General features: G+C 36.6%; 1 protein-coding gene across 3 annotated transcripts in view; it reads left to right on the forward strand.

The window, feature by feature from the left end:
- Positions 1-942: 942 nt before the first annotated feature.
- ADGRG6 (adhesion G protein-coupled receptor G6) overlaps positions 943-25,342 on the forward strand; it is a 107,623-nt gene continuing 83,223 nt past the window's right edge. For all 3 annotated transcript variants that reach the window (XM_088141559.1, XM_088141562.1, XM_088141566.1), the window contains exons 1-2: positions 943-1,148; positions 8,951-9,048. In XM_088141559.1, the coding sequence (XP_087997685.1) occupies positions 1,147-1,148; positions 8,951-9,048 (100 nt within the window). In that variant the 5' untranslated portion in view covers positions 943-1,146. The remainder of the gene's footprint in view (positions 1,149-8,950; positions 9,049-25,342) is intronic.

Here is a 25,342-nt window from a genome sequence, read left to right on the forward strand (position 1 = left end):
ATTGTCGGGACATGTTTCTACCATAGTAGGCACAAATGGGAAAGAAACATGTAAAGATTCACAAGGAACTATTCTAATTATGCCTGACTTTGCATAGCATTACAGGAATGAGAACAGCTCACCCACTGAATTTCTTGGGGTTACAAAGTAAAAGGCTTTGCATCATAAGGTGGTGGATATAAAGGGAGAATAGGCCTCCTGGTGGCTTTGCCCCGCCTGATGCCCTCCAGAGCTGCTCTTCAACTCTTCTAACCAGAAATTACTAGGCTAGCTGACAGCACTGTAACTGGAACACGACATACAGTATTTGGAGGCGAGCAGACTGGGTGTGGATTGCCCCAAGTGAAGGCCACCTCTTTTAACCGCTTTCTTCGTCTCGTAAAAATTAGATTCCCCCCACCCCCACCCCAATCCCTGCACGCACGCACACTTTAGCGTGTTAGCGCGTACGAGGGACAAGAGATTAATTGGAATGAGTGAGTGCTCTCGGGCACGGGCGAAGTGAATCATACGCGTGAGGAGGGCAGCGCTGGCAGCTCGAAAACTTTCGGATGCCTTCCCTCCCTTTTCCGCCCCCGCCGTCACTTCGGGGTGGGGCTCAGAGTCGTAACCCGGCCCCTAGAGGTGAGAGGCGGTCGCCCGCCGAAGCCAGCCTGAGCGGCGCGGGGACTCTCTCCAGGCGCGGGGGCCACGTGGAAGCCCCAAACAGCGCAGGTTTTTCGCTTCCCCGACCTTGAGCGGGAAGCGCCCGACTGGGCGGGAACAAGGCGCTGGGTCCCGAAAGCCCTTGTCGAGGCTGCGCGGCTTCTCCTCTGTCCGAAAAGCGCAGCAGCAGCAGCAGCAGCAGGAGAAATTGCTCCGGTGGTCCCCGTGACCGCCTGCCCGAGTTTGTCTCGAAGTTTTGAAGAGGTTTTGGAGAGGGAGGGGGCAACGAGACCCAGCGCTTTTTCCCCTTTCCTTTCTCGCCTTCGCCCGGTCCCAGACTTTGCGCGTCGAAACGAAGGTGGTGGAAACGAAGGAGATGGATCATCCCTGGTGAACTTCTCTACAAGCCCGGCGCTGGACGAGGACCGCAAGAAAGCCGAGAAGGGGGAACGAGAAGAATCCGACGGCAGAGGATGCTAACTGAAATCAAGTAATGTCAACATGTACGTTTCTGTCTTGGCACTTGTCTTTCCTGAACGGAAGCACGTTTCGCTCCCCTTCTTTTTTTCTTCCATTTCCCTCTTTTCCTTCAAGCTTGCGAATCTCAGTTCCCTTGCCAGCCTCTGAGAACCGAATACGTTTGGTTTCGTCTACACTTTTCGCACGGTATATTCCGGCCAAAGGAGTTAGTGCCCTACCGCTTCTTTTTTTCCCCTTCTTAGCGGTTTGAGTCTCTTTTGGCTAAAGGCGGTTGGTCGTTTGTGGTTCAGTGGGTCGTTAGGGCAGAGCCGGTGAATCTTCTGTGCAGAGAAAAAAGTAGGGCCAAAAAAGCTAGCTTTATGAAGAACATGTTAAAACAAAAACAAAAAAACACCAGCTCCAAATGAACAGACTTAGCAGGATCTGAATTTTTTGAAAGCTGAGAGTTGGACTTCAAATGATCACAGGAATTTTTTTTTTAATTTTAAAAACATCATGAATTCACCTAGTAGATTTAAAGTAATAATTGTAATGACTCATTTTTGCTTTTTCTTAAACGTTTGCACTATGGCTAGATGGAAGGTGCATAAAAGCAGTTGGCATTTACTGTTGGTTTTTGTTTAGGTCTTTGATGTACAGTAGAGTTTCACAGCTAAATCTTCTTTGGGGAAGACATGGTTTAAAGCCCATGCTTTATCAGAGAGAAGATGGGAGTAAACGGTTTTATAAATATTTACAAAGAAATACTTCCAGCCAGAAAGGTGCTCTGCCAAAAAGAGGGACAGGCAACTCATGGAACAGAAGATATTCATCACCTTTAGGCTTTCATCGTTCTCTAGTTGCTAGATTGCCAGTGAGAGATCTTTTTCTCTATCTTGGGATGAAAATATCGTGGTAATTAGATCTGAATGATTATGCACTTAACTTTCCTAGTGGCTAGGCTAACTTATTTGGATACTACGTATTACAATCCTGCATAGTGACAGAAGATGCTCATCCTGTTTACTTTGGGTTGATACTTGCTAACTGTCAAGTGAAAATACATAGTTGTAAGCAAGAAAGTAAGGAATAATGGAAATCATTTTGAAAATATATTGTCTTGTTTTGTCTATAATGCCTAGGAACTTTTAATAGAGCAAATTACAGAGGATCATTTTCATACATTTGTTTTCCTGTAAGAAATTTACTTCAGTCTACCTGGTTTGGATTAGAAGTCTAAGTTGCTGAAATTAATCTAAAAAAGCAGTATTTTTGTGCAGCGTCCATCATATTAATCAAATTAATAGTCCTGGATAATTTGCAAGGAAAGGTAAAGATCGGGCACATGTAGTATTTTAAAGTGTAGTGGTTAAGGCACCAGGCTAGGAAGCAGGAGACGGTGAGTTCTAGTCCCACCTTAGGCATGAAAGCCGGCTGGGTGACTTTGGGCCAGTCACTCTCTCTCAGCCCAGCTCACCTCACAGGGTTGTTGTTGTGGGAAAAATATGGATGTGATTACTATCTGAAGAGAAATAGGTGGTATAGGTATTATGAAATTATGGCATAGATGATATTTACACTAGTGTAAGAAAGGGGACATTGTGAATGTAAGTGACATATTGAAAGGGAGGGCTGATATTGGATGCTATTTCTGTCATTCTTTGTATCTAGCTACCATGATGTTGGCAGGGAGGGGGAAGTAATTACAAATACTGGGTTAGGTTAAGGAAAAAAATATGAACCTGATGTCCTGTTACACGTAGTGGGGAATAAACTGCATTGAAAAGTATACATGCTTCTGAGTAAATGTGCATTGGATAAGTGAATATTGTACATAAGATCTCATCAGTGTACTGACTGATTGTAGATTAAATGAAGTGCTGGCTTTGAAGATGGGACATGATACTTTAATTCAGATTGTTGTGATGGTGAAATTAAGTAAGATTGCATTATAATAGCTGTTGAACCCTTGGGCTAAGATGGAAAAACATCTGTGCAATCAACACATAGCAGTCATTAAAATTAATTAAATTATATAATTGATTTAATTGCTGATTATTAATGATAAAACTTTAGTACTTCAGTTGAAGTGAATTCAATTTATCATTTATACAGTATTACTAGTAATGGTTAATACCTCAAGAACCTTTCATGGTAATATCCTTGTATTACATTTGATTTCATTTGTTGTTGAACTGTCCCAAAGAACCATGGAAGTTACAAAGTCTGTCCTTTTTTTAAGAAACCAACTGAGACAGCAATTTTTTCTACATTCTTTATATAATATCAGCAAAAGTTGGTGTTCAGGAGGAACTCCATATTTGCATGATCTCTTGTCTGAAACTGCATTTTTAGTAGGCAGCTTCATGAATTCTGGTAGTTCTGATGGGTAGTCATGTAAGGCCATAATTATATGAATGAAACCATGGAAACTTATCACTCATTCTATTCATTAATCTTTCCAAAGTCAGGCTTTGTTACATGCCATTTTAGAGAGTTGTATAGAGTTCTCTATAGCAGTACGTCATGTTGATAGCACAGTAGTGCTAAACAGTCATCTCTCTAATCCCTTTCAATTTTTGTAATATGTCTTACTGCCTTACAAATTGCTTAATCAGCAATATAATGTGCATTAAAATAATGGGATTTAAGATTAATGATTCATTTCAGCTGCCTTGATCCTTCATAGCTACAACATTTTTACTGCCATTTGTATCTGACAAAAAGAAGGATTTAAATTAAGGCAAATTATGGCACTTTCCTGAAAGCAGCGGTAAGCCTAAATATTATCCAGATATAAAATGTTGATTTGATATCTATCTATCTATCTATCTATCTATCTATCTATCTATCTATCTATCTATCTATCATCTTAAACCTGGATATTTCTTATCCAGTTTCTTATAGATTGTTCTCCTTGTAAATGGGCAGCATTTAAAATTGATCATCAAATGTTATTTAAAAGAAAATACTTCCAGGGGATTCTGCGTGGTTCCAAATTGCACACAATGCTAGTAAATAATAAAGGACATCCTTGAATACATTACGCTAAGCAGATATATGACCCATTTCAGGCTTTATTCCTATCATTATTGCAACCATAACTGCTGACTGCTATCTCTCTGGCCTAGGCCTCCATATTTAGAATGTCTTGGAAAAAAATAAAATCATGGGAAATCTAGTCAGTTCATAGAAATGAATTCTGTGTGCGTGTTGGATTGAGAGCATAATTTTTTAGATTAATGGACTATATTATTATTATTATTATTATTATTATTTGTTGGATTTCTCCCCCGCCCATCTCCCCCACAATAGGGGACCCTGTGCGACTATATCTCAGAACACAGCCATAATGCTCAGAGTACTCTAGCTGTAAAAAAACAAAATATTAATGGAACTTCTGGATATTCTGTCTCCTTCCTTCCTTTCTTTGCTTATTCACTAGACATAAACTTCTTATAAGTTACTAAGTCAAATGCACCCTGCACTGCAGTTCAACAGCACCTAAATGAATCTCGTGTTTTGCTGAGAATCACATGAACTGTGTCCTGCCTGATCACTGTCCATTATTATGGCTTTTACACATCTCACAGAGTTTTGCAGTCTAAGAACCACAGTTGGTCACTGGTGGGTTCAGTAGGAATTGAGGGAAGAAAAGCACCTCTGACAGGTACTGGTGACAATAGGAGTAGCTGGTAGAAAGCGCAGTGCATGGATATGAGAGAGAATGTTGCAGGGCTACAAATCCCAAGAGATGCTGTAGCAGATAGGAAGAGAAGGGACTTAGGAGAGGAGTGGGGAAAGAGACAGAATGAACTATGGGGGTACCGTATTTAAAACTATTAGATAATGAAAAGTTTTAACTTACAGCCTATGGTGGACTTTGTGTTCAAAAGGTTCTAATCCAGAAAATAGAGTTTAATAGGTTTCCTTGAGCAATGTAATATATCTGGTCCCCAGTACTCAATCTGGTCAAACTATGAGGATTTTTCAATCCATTTTTATAGGATGAATTGTCTTTAAGTTATTCCAACATGGATTTCTGGATAGAGTACATTCTGATCATCTCCCTTCTTCCCACATTTCAACTGAAATAAGAAAATTGCTGTAGAGAGAAAAATAAAAATGTTTACATCTTAGAGAGACAGAGGGATGGTTGTGGTGGGGTAGGATAGAGGGAGAGAAGAGACCTTAACTAATTGGAGAAAAGTTCTTACAATATTTGTTTTTGAATTGGAATTAGTTCTAGGTATGTGTTGAGATCTAGATGTTTATATGAAACAGTGTAAAAACAATGTAATTTGATTTAAACACTAGATTAAGTTGGAGGATTGATTGAATACAATTCTGTCTCTCATCTTCAATAGCTATAAAATAGTTCCTGGTTCTTTTAATTGATCTATATAAGTCAATTAATTGATTTCTTTTCTTTTAGAAAAGAAAATCAATTCTTTTAATTTATGTGTGTGTGTGTGTGTGTATGTAATTTTATTAAGAATTTTGATTATAATAGTAAAAACTAATAAAGCTTATTTGTTAAGGGCTACCTTACAGATACATAAGAATTCCAGGAACTCAGAGTAATTTTTAATAGGCTTAATTTCTCTTTCAAGGTGAGAAAACATCTCTTTAAGTAGGACTGATTGAAAATGGATGACCCTCTCATATTCAAAATGGAGTCTGTATTTGCTCCATTTAACTTAGCTGAGAATTATAGCTGTGGAGTAATAGTAGAGTAACCATTTGGGTTTTTCTGGACAGATAAGATATTTTGATTTACAGAATTAGGGTCATAATACAGTCCATCCTTAAAATGTAAAGATTTCCTTAGCCATATTTTCTTAGTTAATGTTCTTAGACTCTCTGTAGGGTATTTCAGTATTATCCACATATAGAAAGAAATGAGGCTAAGAGACTCAAAGAGAAACTTCTTCATCTAGTAAAGAATTCAGAATATGTGTTCATTTATTAACTGTTCATTATGGATCTCTGGTATCTCATTTTCAGAAATTTTAGCAAGGATTTATTTGCAATTGCATTGACTTGCAGGACAATCATTTTTTTGTGTGCTAATCTGGTTATTTTAGAGTGTCTGGCTTCATCAAAGAGCTTTTTATGTTTCAGAGAGCCACAAGTAGTGTAGGATCATCATCAGTGCTATTAAGTTTAATGTTACTGCTCATCAGAAAGCTGAGTCACTTTCTGAGTTGATAATTTAAAACATTCTTCAATAAAGAAAAATGTGATTGATTAATCAGCTACTTATTTATGAAAAATCAATAATATTAGGAAATTTAATTCTTAACTAGAATGAAACTGCTCTTGTTTGCACATTTACCTTTAACAGATATAGATATTTTTCTGTCCTTTCTAAGGAATTAATCTGTATAAGAAAATCTCTGTGCCATTATCTAGGGAAAAGCAAGTTGCATTAGAAACATTAGATCCCTGTAAAATGCTTGCTTTCGTCTGAAAAAGAAAACCAAAAGGATATACTTTCCACACACACAGATTAATCTCATAACAACTTCTTGCTTTACTGATGTTTTGGATTAGATCTTTCATAATTCCAGAAGGACACATGGAACTGGAGGTAAGCCATCTGGAGGACATTAGGCTGCCTGTGGGGAAACTCAGATGTTCTCAGAAGACCTAGTACTCCCATTGATTGACTTCATATTCCCTTTCTCACGCAGGCACAATTCTCATGAATCTAATGAAAATAAGTTTCCTGATGTTGATGACTACAAATATGGGGTTAATATTAATGTAAGCTAAAGGTATTTAATAAATTGGTAATCTTGTCTTAGATATTACAGAATAAATGAATTAATGAATATTGGCCACTGGCCTATAGCACCTACATGCCAATAAGGCTTTAAAACAGCTTTCCACTGAAATCAGGGAAGGCTACTTTAAAACCCCATTGTCACACTTTGGGAATAAATATAGAAGATTCAAATTCAGAATGCAACTCCATTTTGGAAAAGGAGGGCAGGCCAAGGTTCATCCAGATATAACTGAGTCAACCAGAAAAAAATCTAAATGGACCAAGAGTGTGACTTCTTCTCTTTCTCCATCTCTGCAGTGTATGTCACCAATGCCTGCCTATTCATTTCCCTTTTGATCACCTATAGCATTGGTAGAGAACATATAGTCTTTTAGATGTTGCTAAACTATATTTTTTTATAATCTAGAATGCCCTTTGTTAAGCAATGCTGTGAGTTATAGGCCAGGTATATATGGAGGACCACAAGATAAGTTCTCTTATGTTGTAGTAGCAGCATACAATCCCTTTGCATCCCCTGAGACATCCATACTGCTCTCCGTGAGTCAGTCAAATTTCCTTGCCATCCTAGCCCAAAAGTCCCGTCCTTATACCAGCTGAAACCAGGTTATCCCATGCTGTGGGGTTTTTAAGACTGTCTGAAACCACAACGTAGGAAAGGGCAGCATATAATTTTAAACAAATAAAGTACCATTAGCAATGAAGAAACAGTATAGCATCCAGGTTCGAGTGAATTGTGAAAGGCAAATGTTCCCTGGCTCTAATTCAATGTTAGTAACATAGTCACTGTTGTATAGCTGTTTCCACAGGAGATGCAGCAATGCAAGAGACAGCCTAGAGCAGGTGGTCTGATACCCTGATGGAGGAAGCATGTTGGCCTCCCTCTTTTGTTAGTTGTGCAATTCTCTGCTGGTCTGCATGCAATAGGGTAGTTCCTGTACTAGTGAGCATGCAATAGTCACCAATTAGAGCACATTGTCTCTGAACCTAGATGTACAAAAGGAAGTTAAAGAAAAGGAGTGGTGCATACATCTCAGCTTCCTCTTCCCTATTGGTAATTGTGGTCATGGAGATTGCAATTAATGAGCAATGATGACCAGCTTTGGTTTCAGATTCTGATTCTTGCAAATGTCATCCAGTTTGCATGACATGCTTAGCCTTAGGTAAATATTGCATTTACTTAAAGACTGTGTATGATGTGAGATAGGATGGTAACACATATGATCCCATTTGTAGTATGCATTTTCACTTTCGTGTGCTTTTTTATGAAAAGTGCTCTGTCCTAGAATTCCCAGTTGTAGTAATGGGGCATAGTTAGATCCTAGGAAGAGAAGAGTTAGCAATGTATTCAAGGATCCAAAAGTGCTCTGATGATAGATTTATTTATGCAAAATCTTCAGGGAGAAAAGCCTATTATCCCTTTGTGACTTTTAAGCATGTCTGGCCAGACAAATCTAGCTTCATAACTTGCTGTCTCTGTTCTCAGTTGTGGCACTCACATACTAATGCAGCTATTAGAACCAAGTCAATATTTTTAATATCAGAATAGCTATTTGTTTTTCCCCTGTATATTACAGTAAAACTAGATGAAGTTGGTGAGATCTAGCAAGACTTCCACTAACCCACTGGCTGATGGCACACAAGTACAATTTCACCCTTAAACTTCAGTCTTATATTGCTAACTTTGTTGTTACCTATTTAAGTCAATGGAAAAAAACCCTTAGATCCGGTACATTTGAGTGTAACTTATTTGCTTGTTTTCACTACCATCCAGATAACAGTGCTTTGGAATTGTATTTCATGAATAGCAGCTTTATTCCAAAACATTTGGAGACCAGCAGATAATCTTTCTCCATTTTAGATAAGAAAGCAAATAATAATTGTTATTGTAGTTACCAGTTGTATGACTAAAAGATCTAGGAAAGGACCTGAAATATTGAGTATACTATGCAAGAAAACAAAGAAAGCAACCCTTTGAAGAAAAAGTGGATTTATAACACATCAGAAATGTTAAAAAGGTAACTTTATCTAATTTTTTTCTCATTTCTTGTTCCATAGGATGTCATATGAGAGTCAAATGTGGTGCTGTCAGTGGAAAAGGAAGCCACATTTATTTTTTCTATTCATATTCAGTTTTACAAGCATACAGAATTCAGGTAAGATACCATGAATATTTCTTTAGTAAATCCTGAAAAAAATGCTAAGCGTTTTAGAAAACAATGCTTATGTTGGTTTTATGGAGGTTTTGCAAAAGGTATTTGAAGATAATTTTAATAAAACAAGTATAAACCCTTTACATCATATACAAGTCTATTTGGATGCTTTTTCCATCACCAATAATCATATTTTTTTCCTTGTTAATTCTCAGAAGTGTATTTCACAAATTATTAACAGTTTTCAGAGCAGATGTCCAATTAATACAGGAGCACCCAATGGCCTTTAAGAAGCATGTAGCCAACCAGCACCATGTTGTGGCTCCCAGAGCACCACGCACACTGCCTGTGCATAATGCCCTAGAAGTAGAATTTCACAAGAGCTGTAGCAGCGCCAAATATGATAAGTGGTGCTAGAGTTCAATAATATTAGGACTTACTGGAGACAATTCAGTGCAATATGAATTGAACAAATTTCATACTTAATTATCAGAAATAGTGCCTATAGATCTTATGAACTGCACACCCAAGTGGTATCATTTCAGATGTTAATTGAGTTTTGTGAAGCACCTGCTAAAAGTGTGTTGTGAATAGAAAGTATAGCTTTATTTGTTCTGCAGAGTGAGAGCAATTTTGTTATATAGCTGCATTATTAAATACTTACATTAAAAAATAAAAAAAAGGAGGAAAAGAAATCCCCTTCAAAAGAAGGAAACATGCTAGAAATTTCCCTCCTTGGCACATCTCTGAGGTACTGATAGGAGTGGCCTTTAATTATAGCTTTGATGTTATTATTCCTTGTCACCTTATTTGTGAGTCTGTGCCAATAGTCTTTGGAGGTGTGGTTGTATTTTTTGCAAACAGAAGAATGGAAGAGAATTAGGCTTCCTCTATTTTATGTACAGTGTTTGAATTACATTTGCAATTACGTAGAACAAAATGAGAATTAAATAATTATATTGGTCTATCTCTTCATGACTGCTGTAATGGGGATTATGGTGAAGTTTATTTCTGAAAATAATTTTTTATTTTCTTGAAACACTTATTAAATGTGTTTATGTGAAGACTGGGAGAGGAGATGACTTGCTCTGAGAAGTAGAAGGAAGGAATTGCTTTTGGTACAGATAAATTCCTTCTATTCAGAAGACAACAATAGCAAAAAAAAAAAAAATGCAGCACAAGGAAGAGCAAAATAAATTCAGTGGGTGGTGGATAGAAATAAATTACTAGCAGGAGGGACATGATTGCTGCTGTTGTAATGGTCCAGATAGGAGAATTCAAACGATACTACCCCAATGGCAAGACACAAGAGAACTTCCAGTTAGAATTGCTAAAACAGAAAGGAACTTTAAAAACACTTCTGCACTAATATTAATATTTTAGCTTCAGGGTCTTTAAAATGACATACAAATGTTTGAGATCAATAAATAGCTATTTTAAAAAGCCATGGTAAAAACCATGTTTTTATAGATTTTCTGAAAGCTGAGCGATTGGGGCCAGGTGCAGAACTTGAAGGAATGTGTTCCATAACCTGGAAGGAATGTTGGCTAAAGTTCTCTTCTCTTTGTTAGACCCACACATCTCTGGCAGCCAGGGGCATCTTCACAAAACTTCTCCTCCAGACCTCAACAGCTGAATAGTTTTTTAATGAGAGAAATGTGTTATTGGATGGTTAGGCCTTATGGCTTAAAAGGTCAACACTACTACCTTAAACTACGTCCTGTAAGCAATTGGCAACCAGTTCCAATATTGTGGTAAAGTCATCATTTGATCTCTGCTCCTTGTGGTGGTTAGCGGCCTAGATGCCACATTTTTACCACTTGACATTTCTGGACACTTCTCAGTGGTAGCAAGATGTGGCATTTGTGGCAATAGTCAAAGCAGCATGGATAGCCACTGTTAATCTGACCAGCTCACAAAGGATGGCAGTTGACACATAAACATAATTGTGTGACAGTGCCATTTGCCACAGCTGCCACCTGTGAATCTGGTGACAGCTTCTGATCAAGGAGCACTTCCAGATTGTGGACTTACTCCCTTAGGGGGGATGCAGGCTTGTCCAAAACAAGCTGAACCTTTATCCAGTTTCCAATTTACTGAGGTTTTGATTTGAGCTTGTTCTCCTTCATCCAGCCCCTTATCAATTTAGGGGATGGTCAAGGCTTCTGATGGCTCATTTGGAGTTGGGTGCTAAGGAACCCAATACAACAAAAAACTCCAGATCACTTCCTGCTTTGATTTCATGTGAGTATTGAAAAGCATGGGAATAATAGTTATGATTCTAAAGACTGATCACACTCAGTAAACATGTAATAGATTCATTAGATTCAGGGAGATGTGTGATAGTACCATGTCACTAATTTATTTTCTAAGGGAAGATCAAAAACATTGCTTTGGTGGACAGCTTTTCCCCACTTCATTGTTTTAATCTGAGTTCAGTACAAGTTTAGCTGTCCCTGTCCATGAATCCGTCAGTACTCCAAATAATGAATTCACAAGTTTGGTGTGGTATTCTGTTAGGAAGACTATGTAAAATATCAGAGTATGAAAGGATAATATTGCATGAATCCTCACAGTATTTTATAATTAGATGTGAACTTTAGTACTTCAGAAATAGTGGCTCCTGTACTTTCATAAAATTGCTTCATGAATGCAAATGCTGCAGTGCACTCAAGATCATAAATTAAGTAAAATCTACTTAAAAACAGGAAGCCACTTTTATGCAAGAATGCTTGGAAATACTAATTTAAGTAATAATGCACCTGTCTTGGTACATCAGTTATGAATGCAGTATAATGTATATTATTAAATTTTGAACCAGTGAAACTTGAATTCAGTTTTGCTTAACCATGAAAGTTATTTTTTTTTTAAATTGGAGCCAGCCACTCTGTCCAGAGCTGGCCCTATCATTAGGCATAATAAAGCAGTAGATTAGAACCAGTAACTGGAGTTAAATAATCACCTACTGCCCTCCAGATCTCTTGCACAGAGGACCTGTTCACTGTGCCTATGGCACATGGAACTCTAAGTACTTTGCTGCCTCCCCCAAAAGTTTCTCAGAGCATAGTGCAGCCAGCTCAATGCAAGCCAAATGGTAAGTTTGGAAGTGATCGCAACAAAGGAATATTGGTTCCTTCTCCTGTTTGGGCAGACTGTCTTGGATTTCTTTTAAAAGTCGTTACTTAAATAAAGCTGAAGTATTTTAAAAATTATTAGTATAAGAAAACTTAATACTGCAATAGAATTTGATATTAAGGTATTATATTTTCAATTTTTTCAGCTCTGTCTAGGAAGTCATAAGAAAAGGTACTAGTAACCAATTTGGAATGTGTGGATTATATCCGAAGCACTTTTCACATCATTAAAGCAACTATGTCTTTTTTCATTCTTGTGCAATTGTTTCAGAAGCTGCTTCCAGCTGTCTCCTGATGTGTGGGCATCCACAGACATTTCTGTTAATTTTTTTTCCCAGCAAAGAGAAGTGGCTGTGCATGCATATTCAGGTAGAGACAGCCAGGAATAGCTTTTGAAGCAGCTGCATGACCCTGGGAAAAAAAGTAGCTGTCTTCACTATTCAGGAACAGATGCTTCAGATGCACTTCTGTGCATTCTGAAGCACGTCTTTTGAAAGATTTGCGTAGCCCTATTAGCCAATCCTAACAGTTTCTTCTTTAGTGCTTTTGAAACATCTTCAAACTGTTTTATAAGCTGGACATGTCAGTATATTTTCCACAATAGGTAGGATACAAAGACTTCCCAGTTCAATTTTGTCATCTTTAAGTTGCATTCATTTTTGTAGTTGTAAACAAAGAGGCATACTTATTAAATAGTAACAGGACAGCATCACTGACCAGGCCAGTCAGTGTTTCACCAATAAAAAAGAATGCACCCAAATGATCGTGTAGAGACTTACCATGCTAAATCCTACACTTATATTAAAGACTGTAAAGACTTATATTAAAGACTGGCATGAAGCTAGTTCCTGAAGCAAGGATAGGGATTGAGAATTACATGTTCTTTCTCCTTCCTAAAGGCTAGATTAATTTTGAATTCATAGTAATTGAGAACTTTTGATGCTGAATACTGTAAATGATAAAAGATGACTAGAAATTTGCCATGTATCTGGAACAATCCAGATGCTGTATAGAGTTCACTACATTACAAGGAATGATCACATTTATCTGTATTGGTGAGGACAACTAATCAAATGCCTTTTTAAAAAAATAAACCTCAGATGCTTACAAATCAGGAAACACCAAATTTGATGTAAATATGTGCAAAAGTAAGAGATCTGCTGATCTTAAAGTATTAAGATGCCTAATGTGACTTACTTTGATGTGCCAGTTCTAGAAGGAAAAATATGCTAAGAATGCTGTATTTTTCTTTGTCAATTGTACTTCCTGCAAAATACTGAGCACTATTACATTCAGCAAGAGTGATAATCCTCACTTCTCATTCAAAAGGAATGAAAACTGAATTTTAATACCATTACCTGGCCTGTCTGCAACTTCAAAGGTCTTCAGTGCTGACTTGAATTTTTCTTGCTTCCGCATCAATTAATGATCAACAATGCTTTGTAAATCAAGTTAGAGCAGTCTTCCCTAACCTCTCGATATGCAGTAACCAAAGCTCCAAAAATTCCTAGCCAGAGAGGTCCATGACTGAGAAATCTAGAGTTGTACTCCCAAATGGATCTGGAGGGTACCATGTTGCAAAAGGCTAATTGGAAATAGGCAGCTCTCTAGATGAAGTAAGCCAGAAGATAGCAGGAATGGAAAGAGTTGCTACTGACAATGAAAACATTGCGACACAAAATCTTCTCCCTTGTTTCATCTAGAGAGCTGCATATTTCCTTCATTAGAATTGACTAATCTTTGTTTTTGTCACTCTAATTGGGAAACTGCTTGTCTTCAAAAGAGGAAAAATCTGAAACATAGAAGAACAATTCATGACAAGATGTCAGTTGCACTCCTCCTTCATCCACCCACAAGGAAAATAAAAGCATAATACTTTACCTTAAATAAATGAATAAAACATGACTAAGTTTAAAGGAATGAGAGATTCAGTGGGTGTACTTTAAACATCTGCTGATACGATCACAGCACAATTAATAAAATAAAAAGCAGCGTCTCCCAATTAGATGATAGGCAAACACATTCTCTAACTGGAATAACTTTATAGAAATTCATTGCCTATTACAAACCAAATTTATGAACATGAGAAGTAATATAAAAATGTGGGCCATTGATGAAGTTATAGAAAAGAAACATTGCTTTTATTGAGGCCTTTTGCATGAGATATTTATTTCATTATTGCATTCTAGCTTATTCTGTTATAGGAATGGTAATAGATTATTCTTGGCTGTTTATTGTCAAGTCAAATAAACTATCATTTACAGGATGGCAATATCTTAAGATAAAATATATTTTAATGTCTAGGTATGAGCTGCAAGAAATAAGTACTTCAGTCCCCTTTTTAAGTATTAGAAGTTTTTACATGTTTTCACAAAATCATTATTTATAAAAAATTATTAGAATACAGTGTTCGCAAAACTTCCTGTATCTGGAGAAAGAATGTTCTGGGGAACCCCAAAACATCCTATTATTCCTTTGGATTATTCTGATCTGGTTGTCCCAGATGGTCCAGAAATTTTCCAAACAGGAAGTAATTTGTGATATTGTAGATGTAGTGAAATGTAAATGTGAAATGTATCTAAAGCTTTTACAATCTTAATAAATTATTACTATTATTATTATATCTTTTTTTAAATTGCAAATTAACAGCAATTCTTCATTGATGTTACAATATCTGAACAATGTATGTCTCTTTCAGTGATTAAGCATTTTATTGGCATGAACTTTTAATTTAAGGACTGTGTAGAAATTTGGACTATACAGCTACTCCTCATTTAGCGACTACCTTGGTCAGTGACCATTCACAAATACAAGGGTAATAAACATTTCATTTTCCAATGCATGCATTTAGGACCAAACTTCCTATGCCTGACAACAAAAGCCTTGTTTTTGTTCAGCCCTGTGAAACTGATTAAGGTTTGGTCAGTTTCAAGCAGCAGCTGGAGCCAGCCAGAGAGTTCTAATCAACTAATTAAGGTCACAGAGCTGAACTTGCTAACTTGCAGTTAACATTTTTAGGGAAGCAGGGGCTGCAGGAAAACCAGATCAGGAAGAGATAATTTGTTTAAGCAATCTCTCCACCCTGCAAGGGGGTAAAAAAAGAAAAAAACTGGGTTAGGCAGAGGACACTGTAAAGTTTATCTGAGTGAGACAGCAGCAACCAGTGATGTTCGCAGAATCTCTCTCTCTCTGTCACATTTTGCTTAGCAACCATTTTGCTTAATGACAAACTCATTGAACTGGATTGCAGCCACTACATGAGGAGAGGGTGTATATGTTTAATTCTTCATTTCTGACTTAACTGTGTATAATTTACTTGTATAATATAACATAATATATACTGTATGTAAGACTGGTTTTGATAGAAATTTGTTTCTGGGAGGATTTTTTTTCTTTTTGTATATAAAATGAAATAATTATATTGTTACCCTATCAGAAAACAGCTTTCTTTTTAAAGGCCATATTTTCTCACAGTATTGTTGCTGTCAGTTTTTTTAACATAAGAGGCTCAGAGGACGTGCAGATAACAAATGGGCATTTGGAATTATAGTGCATTGTCATGTTTTATTTTTCTGAAGAGCTTATTGTGATCACAGTACTTGACAGTGATAGTGAAATGGCACTTAAACAATGCTTACCTGAATTTCTGAAAAATATCTGATAGAAGAAGACCCACTAGGCACATTGTATTAAATGTTTTAATTAGTTTTGCTAAGGCAAATAAAAACCACCCTAAATTAAGAGTGACATGGCATATTTTCACGAATATCCTAATTTCCTAGTGTTTTCAGTGGACTAATGCTGGCTGAAAAGTTATTTGAATGAAGCCACAGTTGCTTTCTCTCTCCAATTGAATCTTCTGATCTGCAAATTAACTTCTACATATTATAATCCTCCCTTCCTCCCAAGTAAGCTTCAAGCAGTAAATTCAATATATTAAAAGTCAGTGTTGCTACCTATCAGGTACAGTTAGTCCTTGGATTAAGAACGCCCCATTTATGGACAACCCATCGTTAAGAACGGAGCCTATTATAGCAAAATTCGATTTAAATACACAATGATTTGAGTTAAATACACAATGGTTCGAGTTCATTACACAATATTACTTATACAGTATTATACACTAAAGCTGTTCTGGCTTACATACAAATTCAACTTAAGGAAAGACCTTGGGAATGAAACTTGTTCTGAAACTGGGGACTACCTATATAATATGGATGCTTGTAATCCAAAGGTGGGGAGGACAGTATTCTCCTGACATGAATTATTTTTGTGATAAAAGATTTACTGTCACTTTGTAATCAAATTTACATAGTATGTTGCTGCTATCTATTGCATAGGCCAAATTCTAAACTCAGATATGTATGTGGAACATTTATTATCTCAGGCATATGCAATGCTTAATGTACTTAGCAGAAAACAAAACATATATTCTGGAAAAAACAGATGATTTAATAATTCAGCAGTTTAACTTTAAATGGGCGAACATATTGCCTCATCTTAGAATTTGCTCTAGGGGATTCTATAATCTAACTAAGGCTATAAATAATTCTAATCCAAATGGAAATAGTCATTTTGTTCAGAATGACTATTGTGAACGATATAAAACAATTATTTTTAATGTGCCCTTAATTTTCAGTTATCATAAATATGTTAACATTGCATTATACTGGGATAAATGTTATAAAAAACGTTCCTCCTTTTTCTTCATTAAATATTATTATTCTCCTCCAATTTTTGGAATGTGATAAAATTGAATTATTCCTGTTATCTTTTTCCTTCAGTATACAATTATTGGCAAAACAATCTGTTTTTCTTTTCCTCAGAGGAGTCTGATGTGAATAACTTCAATAATCCCTGTGCCCTACTGGCTTCAGTCCAGCAGGGTGGAAGTGAAAAGGACAGCTTACTTACACCTCTGCTTCATTTCCTGGGGTTTTTTTTTTTCCTTTAAAGGGGAAAAAACATCTTTTTAGGGAAGGGAGAATAGGATTGCAGCCTAAATTTATAATTTAAACTTTCAGTTAGTATCAGTGAAAATCATGCTAGGTTTCCTAACTGAAATATAAGGAAGTACTAGTACAAATGAAAAGATGAATGGGGTTGCTTTACAACTTCATTTTTTAACCCTGATTTGTTAGGAAATAGAGGAAAAGAAACTGCAGGAATTGTTTGTGCAGATTAATTGTATGGCAGTGTGCCTGGAGCTTATGGATGGATATGTCTGTGTTTTAATCAACCCTTAAAAATATAAATATTCTTTTTGGAATAGGATACTTTTGATGTGAAAACATCTTTAGCCAGATGAAAGAGCATAGATACAAAGCAAAGACTTAGTGCCAATCCTTTCTGTTTCTTTACCACCTTCCATTCCAACACTTTTAAAGAATCTGTGGGTTATAATTCCAAGCACTTCATATTTAAAAGAAGAATTTCCTTTAGATCTAAGAATTCTTTCTTAGCAATTATAATGGGACAGAATGATTAAACAGGAAATGGTCCTCTAGCATACAGAGAACTTGAGATAGCAAATCTACTATGAGCTGTGGTTTTCCTAAATGGTAAGGACAGGTTTTATGCCAACCCAAGATCTTGCTGGATTAGTTTACTTCTGGTACTGACATTCTTTAGATTGTTCAAGCAAATAGTTTTGAGAAGTTTTATAAAGTACCAGGCACAGTAATGGTGCTTTACAAATAATAAATAAGAGTGATAGCATGTAAATATGCCCCAATTAATACCCACTTGTTGTTATTGTCTGTATTTACTGGTTTAGTAATATTTTAGCAAATGTTTTGCAACCTAATTTTAATTTTACTTGCTGAGGACAGTTTCTCCTGTTTTATTTCTGCCTTACTTATGTCTATATTGTAAACACAAATGGATTTTGACTATGAATAATATGTGATTAGGTAATAAAAATAGTTTAGCTAAAGAAGAGAAAGCTAAGGGGAGACATAATAGCAGTCTTCCAATACTTGAAGGGCTATCACAAGGAAGAGGATGTGGATTTATTTTCCATACTGCCTGAGGGCAGGACAAGAACCAATGGGTGGAAGCTAAATGGAGAAATTAGGAGGAATTTCCTGACCATGAGAGCTATTAAACAGTGGAACAGCCTGTCTTCTGAATTCATGGGTGCTCCATCACTGGAGGTTTTCAAGCAATGGTTGGACAGTCATTTGTCTAAAGATTTCTGCCCTTGGCAGAGGATTGGACTCCAATGTCTCTTTCAATCCTATAGTAGGTCTAGTAGCACCTTTTCTGACTAACAAATTGTTTTGAAAGGTGAGCTTTTATGAACTATAGCTCACTTTATCAGATACCGTTAACTAGTTTTATTAAAAGGCATCAGCTTTTGTGAACTACAGTATACCACTCCATGCATTTGATGAAATAAGCTGTAGTGCATGAAGGCCAAACTAATAAAATTTGTTAGTCGGATCAGGTATCACCAGACTCCTTCTGATTTTAGGCTACTCTAGATTAACACAGCTCTCCTCCCGCAGTGTATACGAAGCTTATGCAACTCTAAAACATACTCATTTGGCCTGTGCAAACTTAATTTTAATTCTATTTGTGTATAAGTAGTTTGGACACTCTTGCATTTTACTTCACTTTACATCTTCCTGTTCTTGAGTAAGTTACCTCTCCATGAAAACACGATGTTTTAAGTATTACTCCTATTTCTCATATAATAGGGGTTTGAGCTGATGGGGTATGAGCTGATACAGTATGAACTGTCAAAGCAGGGAGAAGACTGGGTTCATAACAGATAACTCAGTACAGTGGTGCTTAAAAGTTTGTGAACCCTTTTGAATGTTTAATATATCTGCATAAATATGACCTAAAATGTGTTCTGTTCTGATCACAAGTCCTAAACATAGATAAAGACAACCCAATTAAACAAATGAGTCAAAAACATTATACTTATTCATTTATTCATTGAGGAAAATGGTCCACAGCTACATATTTGTGTGTGGCAAAAGTATATGAATGTCTAGGGTTATCAGTTTGAAGGGGAAATTAGAGTCAGGTGTTTCAATCAATGAGATGATAATCAAGTCTGAGTGTGGGAGGTCCTGCATTATTTAAAGGACAGAATTCTGGGTATTCAGTATTAAAGTCTGATTTTCACAGGACAGGTATGTGGAACTGTGGTTTGAACAAAGAAACTTTCTGAGGACCTCCAAAAAACAATTGTTAATGCTCATCAGGCTGAAAAAGGGTACAAAACTATTCCCAAAGAGTTTGGATTCTACTAGTCCACTGTAAGACAGATTGTGTGCAAATGGAGACAATTCAACACCATGGTTACCTTCCCCAGGAGTAGTTAACCAACCAAGATCACACCGAGAGCAAGACATGTAATACTCTGGGAAGTCTCAAAGAATCCCAAGATAAAGTCTAAGGAACTAAAGGCTTCTCTTGCATTGACCAATGCCAGTGTTCATGACACCACTGTGTGACATGTGTGAGCCTGTGGATGGCTGCTGCTGGGTGGGGGAGGGTGTATGGGTGGCTGCAGAGGTGCACACAAGCAATTTCAGGCCCCGGAGTGGCTATTGCTGGGTGGGGGAGACTTACTTAAGTGACTTCTGACCTTCCCTGCCAACTTCCCTATTGACTTTGCTTGTGGGAAGCTGGCAAAGGAGGTCGCAAATGGTGATCACATGATTGTGGGGCACTGCAACTGTTCTAAATGCGAGCCAGATCACGATCACATCACTGGAACTTTGAGGACCGGTTGTAAGTATGACTCATTCAGCACCATTGCAACTTTGAACAGTCACTGAACAAGTGGTTGGTAAGCAAGGACTACCTATATTTTATTTACCAGTCAATAATTTTACTAACTTTATTGATTAGTCAGTTGACCATATCAAAGCAATGGGCATCAGCCACAATAAGATACAATAAAATGAGATAAGGTAATATGCAGTAAAATAAGATAAAATAGACTAAGGTACGGTAAGATAAAATAAAATATAGTAAGGTAAAATAAAGATAAAAGGGTGAGATAAAATAGTGCAAAATAAATTAGAATACAGAGACATAAAATAAGATGAATATTAAAATACAAAGCAGGATGTGTTTAGATGAATTCATTACTTTTGCATACAACCCCAATGTGTTCTATAAAATGTGTCCTCAGTTGAACAGTCCTAACTATAAACTTAACAGTTCTAATGACTACATATGTGCTTGTGCCCTGAAGGAAATAAGATAATATTTTGTTACAGTCCCAATATATGGTTCTGTCAAGTAGTGTCTGTAAGTACTGAGCCCCTGCTGGGGCATATAATTGACAGTTGAATAGGACATGGGCGATGTCTTCTATTTCTCGTGCTTTACAAACACACGTTCTCTCAGAATATTGGGGAATTGTATTTAACCATTGAATCTAGCTGCTCAAGTCTTGCTCTGGTAAGGGCTATCCTATGGTATTGAGTTAAACCCATTGTCAGTTATTTTTCTGTTTGAAAAGACATTTTATTCTTGGCCAGCCATTTCAATGACCTGGTGCTTGCAAGTGACTCAATACTGGTTTGGGCATTAACATCCAAGGCTCTTTGTTTGAATATTGCCTTGGCCTGATGTTTGGCTGAGAGTAGATATTGTGTTGAGAAGCCAAACTGTGAGATGATTTGGAGAAGTTGATTGATCGATATGGTGGGTTGAAGTGTGCCCAACTGTTCTTCAAGGTCCATTTCGGGTAGTCTGTCAGGTTCCATTGAGAGAATCCTCCACCAGTACTTAAAGACTTTGATTACTATCCGACTATAAATGCAATGGGTAGAAATGGAAATAGAAGTGTAGTCTGGCCAAAAAGGCAGGATATTCCATAAAATAATTTTTAAAATGAGGGAAATTGCAAGATGAAATTGCAGGCTTAATTGAAAAGAATTTAATATAATTTAAAAGATTACTTAAAAGTCTTTCAAACCTGTTGTTTTATTTTTTTAAATCTCTGATTTTTTAAAAAATTTACTTTTAAGCAAGTTATTTATAGTTATTAACATTGAATCAGTGAATCTGTGCCATATACAGGGTATAGCAAAAGTCAGACCCCATAGGCCAATCACAATATGTTTCATTAATTTTTTTTTCCAGAGAAAATGTACTTAGGAATGCTCAAAGGTCATGCATCAAATGGGTAAGGAAGTGTTTAGAAGAAAATGGCAACCAATTTGAACATTTAATGTAATTTATATAATAAAGTTTCTATGGAATCTGACTTTTGGTACATCCTGTATATTGATTCTTGTTAGACTAACATTAATTGTGTTACAAATCTCATTCAAATCTCTGGAGCAAATTAGTCATGTAATCATTGCTTTTAGGTCAATCTAAACATGACTAACAGCCGAATTATCCTCAGAGTGCTTTTCTATATATATATATAAGAAGAATCATTTTGCTCATTTTTAAAATAGTTATCCTAACTCAGTTTATCAAGTATACATATGCTTCCTCTCATGGGCATAAACTGCTATACCTAGAAAGTATCATACTTTTATTATAGACATTTCAAGATTTTAAGTAAATTAATTAGAATTCTGATTTCTAGAACATGCTGCAAAATATATATTAAATCCCAAAGTCAGAGGACAGTATGAAATGGCATATATTGTTTGTATGTGTTTAAATGCAAATATGGATGGCAATTCCTCTTCAAGTTGCCATTATACTCAGTAGCCATAATCCACTACTCTCTGTATCAGAAGGATCTGTACATTGCATACTGTTACATACATCAGGAGCTCCCTCATGTGACACAGGAGATTGACTGGGAGAGGATCTCTATTATGCTTGTGCCCTTTTACCTGCTACAAACACTTGAACAATGGAGGTGAGTTTCCCTGGTCTACAGAGCTTTAGAAAAATAGTTAACCCTCCATAGCCATAAAGTAGCAGAGACACTCACAGCTGAAACTAGTTTTCATCCTAGTCCAGATTAAACTAAACATAAATTTCTTATGCACAACCAGAGTTCAACGGGCAATGCAGGCTAACATCTTGGCAACAAAAATGAGCTGTGACAGGGGATATTCAGTGTCACTTAGGTACAGCCTTAACTGTCTGAAGTTCTCACTCTCTACCCAGGCACAGCTAGCATAGCCAGCTCTGATTGTAGGTGCTTGATTACTTGGAAATAACCTTTTCCTGAGCAGGAACAGTCTACTTCCAATTAGACCATTCTGCCCAAGTACTTTACCATATACAGTACTCAAGCATTCTCCTTTATCTCTTCCCTCTGGTTTCCTATATGGTGGCATTCCTATAGGTTGAATGGTTGAAATACTGGACCAGAGGAACAGTTAGGAGCTGCTGGACCTATCTCTGCCTCGCCAATGGCTCTGGAGCCTGGTCCCTCAGATTTAGTCTATCAGATGCTTCATTATTTTTTCTAACGTTGATTCATATGATAAGAGCATGGTTCTGGACACCAAATGGTAGGCATCAGGCTATCCTGCAAAACTCTGCAACTTCCTTCATGCATTCTTTCAGTGTTTCCAGAAAAAGGTTTTTACAAGTAGAAATGATGGATGGAATGGTTGCAGAGCTTCTCACCATTGCATAAGCAGCCTTCCAGTCAACACTTTACTACTATCCTGCACTTAGCCAGCATGGGAAGAAGTTATTCCCCTTTCTTAATAAGGAACCCTGCACAACTCCCATTTACTGAATGCATAACTGTTGCTGTTCCAAGGTAGACCTTGGAGCTCTCTATTGCTGTTCCATTCAGCGATAAAGTTCTTATTAATTTTTGCTAGGGGTCTCACATGACAAAATACATGCCATACTAATATATAAATAACTGGCAATAAACATCAGTGTTCCAAAATGATAGGAAACTTTAAAAGGGAGAACATCTTTGTATATGAAATTTTAATTTTTTAAACTAGACAAGACCATGTATGGCTAGGGGGCTGTGGCAGATTTGTATTTCATCCAGAGAAATGATGACAAGTGTAGTTAATCCTGAGCTTGTACATAGTGTTAAAGTTCAAGATAAGGAACATTGTGCTAAATTACAAACATAGACACAGTGTTTTAAAACAATTTGTTCAGTCGATTTCAGTAAAGACATTAAATATCTTAAGTCACTTCCTAATTCATTTCAAGAATCTTTGTGCACTTGTTATCCTGCTTCATAAATCTTTCCAAGCCTCTTTAAAGTATGTCTCCAGAGATAACTAAAAGCCATTTTCCTGTCTGTATTACTTTTAAATACATAATCATGAAAGAAATTTCCTTTTGGCCAATGTCCTAGGTTTGGTTTCAGCAGTTGTAAAGTAAGTCAGTTGTAAAACTCTGCAGTTTTAGAAGGAAATATGAAGTGCAACAATAGGTCAGACATTAAAACTAGCTAAATTGCAACAGCTTTTTTGTCTTTGCTCCTTCTGTAAGTTATCTACTTGGGATTTTGGAAGTTAGAAAGTTGCCATTTTTAAACCAATATCCCATTCATGTCTACTTTCTATTTCTGTTCTATATAATGTCAGTTTAACTTTAAACTGGAGTTAAAATGATATGTGATTATCCCATTAATTTCTTCTCAGTTTTAGAATAAACTTGATTGGAAGCCATACCGGTAAAGAATATATAATTTTGTAACTGTTAAGGTGCTAAAACATATATTGAGCCTATATTCAGTTCAACAACCAAAAAAACCCCATTAACACTATTGCAAACATTTCTTCAATAATGGCTCTCATTACTCCTATTTCTATAGCTCCTAAAAGTGTTCATAATTATGCATCTCCACATGGGTACAGGTGTACAACCAGATTTACCCTCATAAAAAGAATGTCATTGTAGAGAACAGAATTTTTGTTTCAGTACTGGATTTCATCTGTCATAATTGCTGCCATTATTTTTCTTGTGCGCTGCTGATTTTATAGTAAGTTTGTAGTGCAAGATCCATAATAACATGCTGATATGCAGTCTACAAGAAGCTGAACCTGCTGCACTGTTGAAATATAAGCTAAGCCTGAACTAAAGATATTGTCAGAGCAGCTTGAAGAAAAAATAGATTTTCCTTGCAGTAGTGTGTGGAAATAACTTACACTGAAATGAAATTAATTTGTAGAAGAAAGAAATAACGATGGGACCATAGGTCAATATTTTTCTGCACATTTAGTTTTTACTTAGTGAAACACTGTTGGGTATAAATTATTAGAGTACCCTTTAGTCTACAGAGCTTTAATTAGTTTATAAAAATATAATTAGTTTATATAGACATGAAATTAAGATTTGTATTAGCAACTCAGTTTTGTTATTTGTAAAAACTTATTGCATGAATGCCAATGAAAATACTCTTAAATTACATTGGGTGTAACACAGGATTTTCATGCTACTTGTTCCGCCGAGGGAAATCCTTACTCTGCCTTGAGTGTGACCTCTTCAAAAACTGGATGTGGATTGAGCTAGTCAATGTATTGTGCTTCCATCTGAATTTTCACTGGCAGAAAACCAAAGTATCAAGGGAAACAGGCAGGGCAGGGCCCCAACTCTGGCTCAGAAAATATGTTCTGCTTTTACAACTTGTTCTTTCATAATTCAGTCTATCTATCATGAAAATTAACACACACATATGCTACCATCCTGGAAAACTTTTGTAATCTCTGATTATACGTAAAAATGCGTAACTTTTTCAAGCAACTTTGCTCTGATATGTCAAATTGGTCTTTGACATATCAAAGGGATTTCAGAGAGAAACCTCCACGTTGCACAACTTGACAGCAAGGACTTTACAGCAAGGAAGGGAAAGCTGAAAGCTGAGGAAACCACGAGGGAAGAAATAGCCCTGCTGAGAAGCTTGTGAGTAACAAAATGTCTTCCCTTCAAGAGAGAGAAGACAAGAAAGGCAGTAAATGGGCATGAATGAAAAGTCTCAAATTAAAGTATAAAGCAAAAGATTCATGGGGTCACGAAGAGTCGGACACAACGATTAAACAACAAATGTTTAGCATACAGATAGCCCTTACTTATTGACTGCAGTTGGGAACCGCAACTCCATCGCTAAGCGACGCAGTCATAAAGTGAAATGTCACATGACCACGCCCAACTTATATCAGTTCATCAGTTCTGGCTGCGGTCATGAAATGAATCACCTATAGTTGTTAAGCACAACATCACATGACCGGCTTCCCCAT

The sequence above is a fragment of the Python bivittatus genome, unplaced genomic scaffold (assembly GCF_059951505.1).
Source record: "Python bivittatus isolate LINGU-HERP-01145 unplaced genomic scaffold, Pbiv_v1 ctg000020_np1212, whole genome shotgun sequence".
NCBI classification, from domain to species: domain Eukaryota; kingdom Metazoa; phylum Chordata; class Lepidosauria; order Squamata; family Pythonidae; genus Python; species Python bivittatus.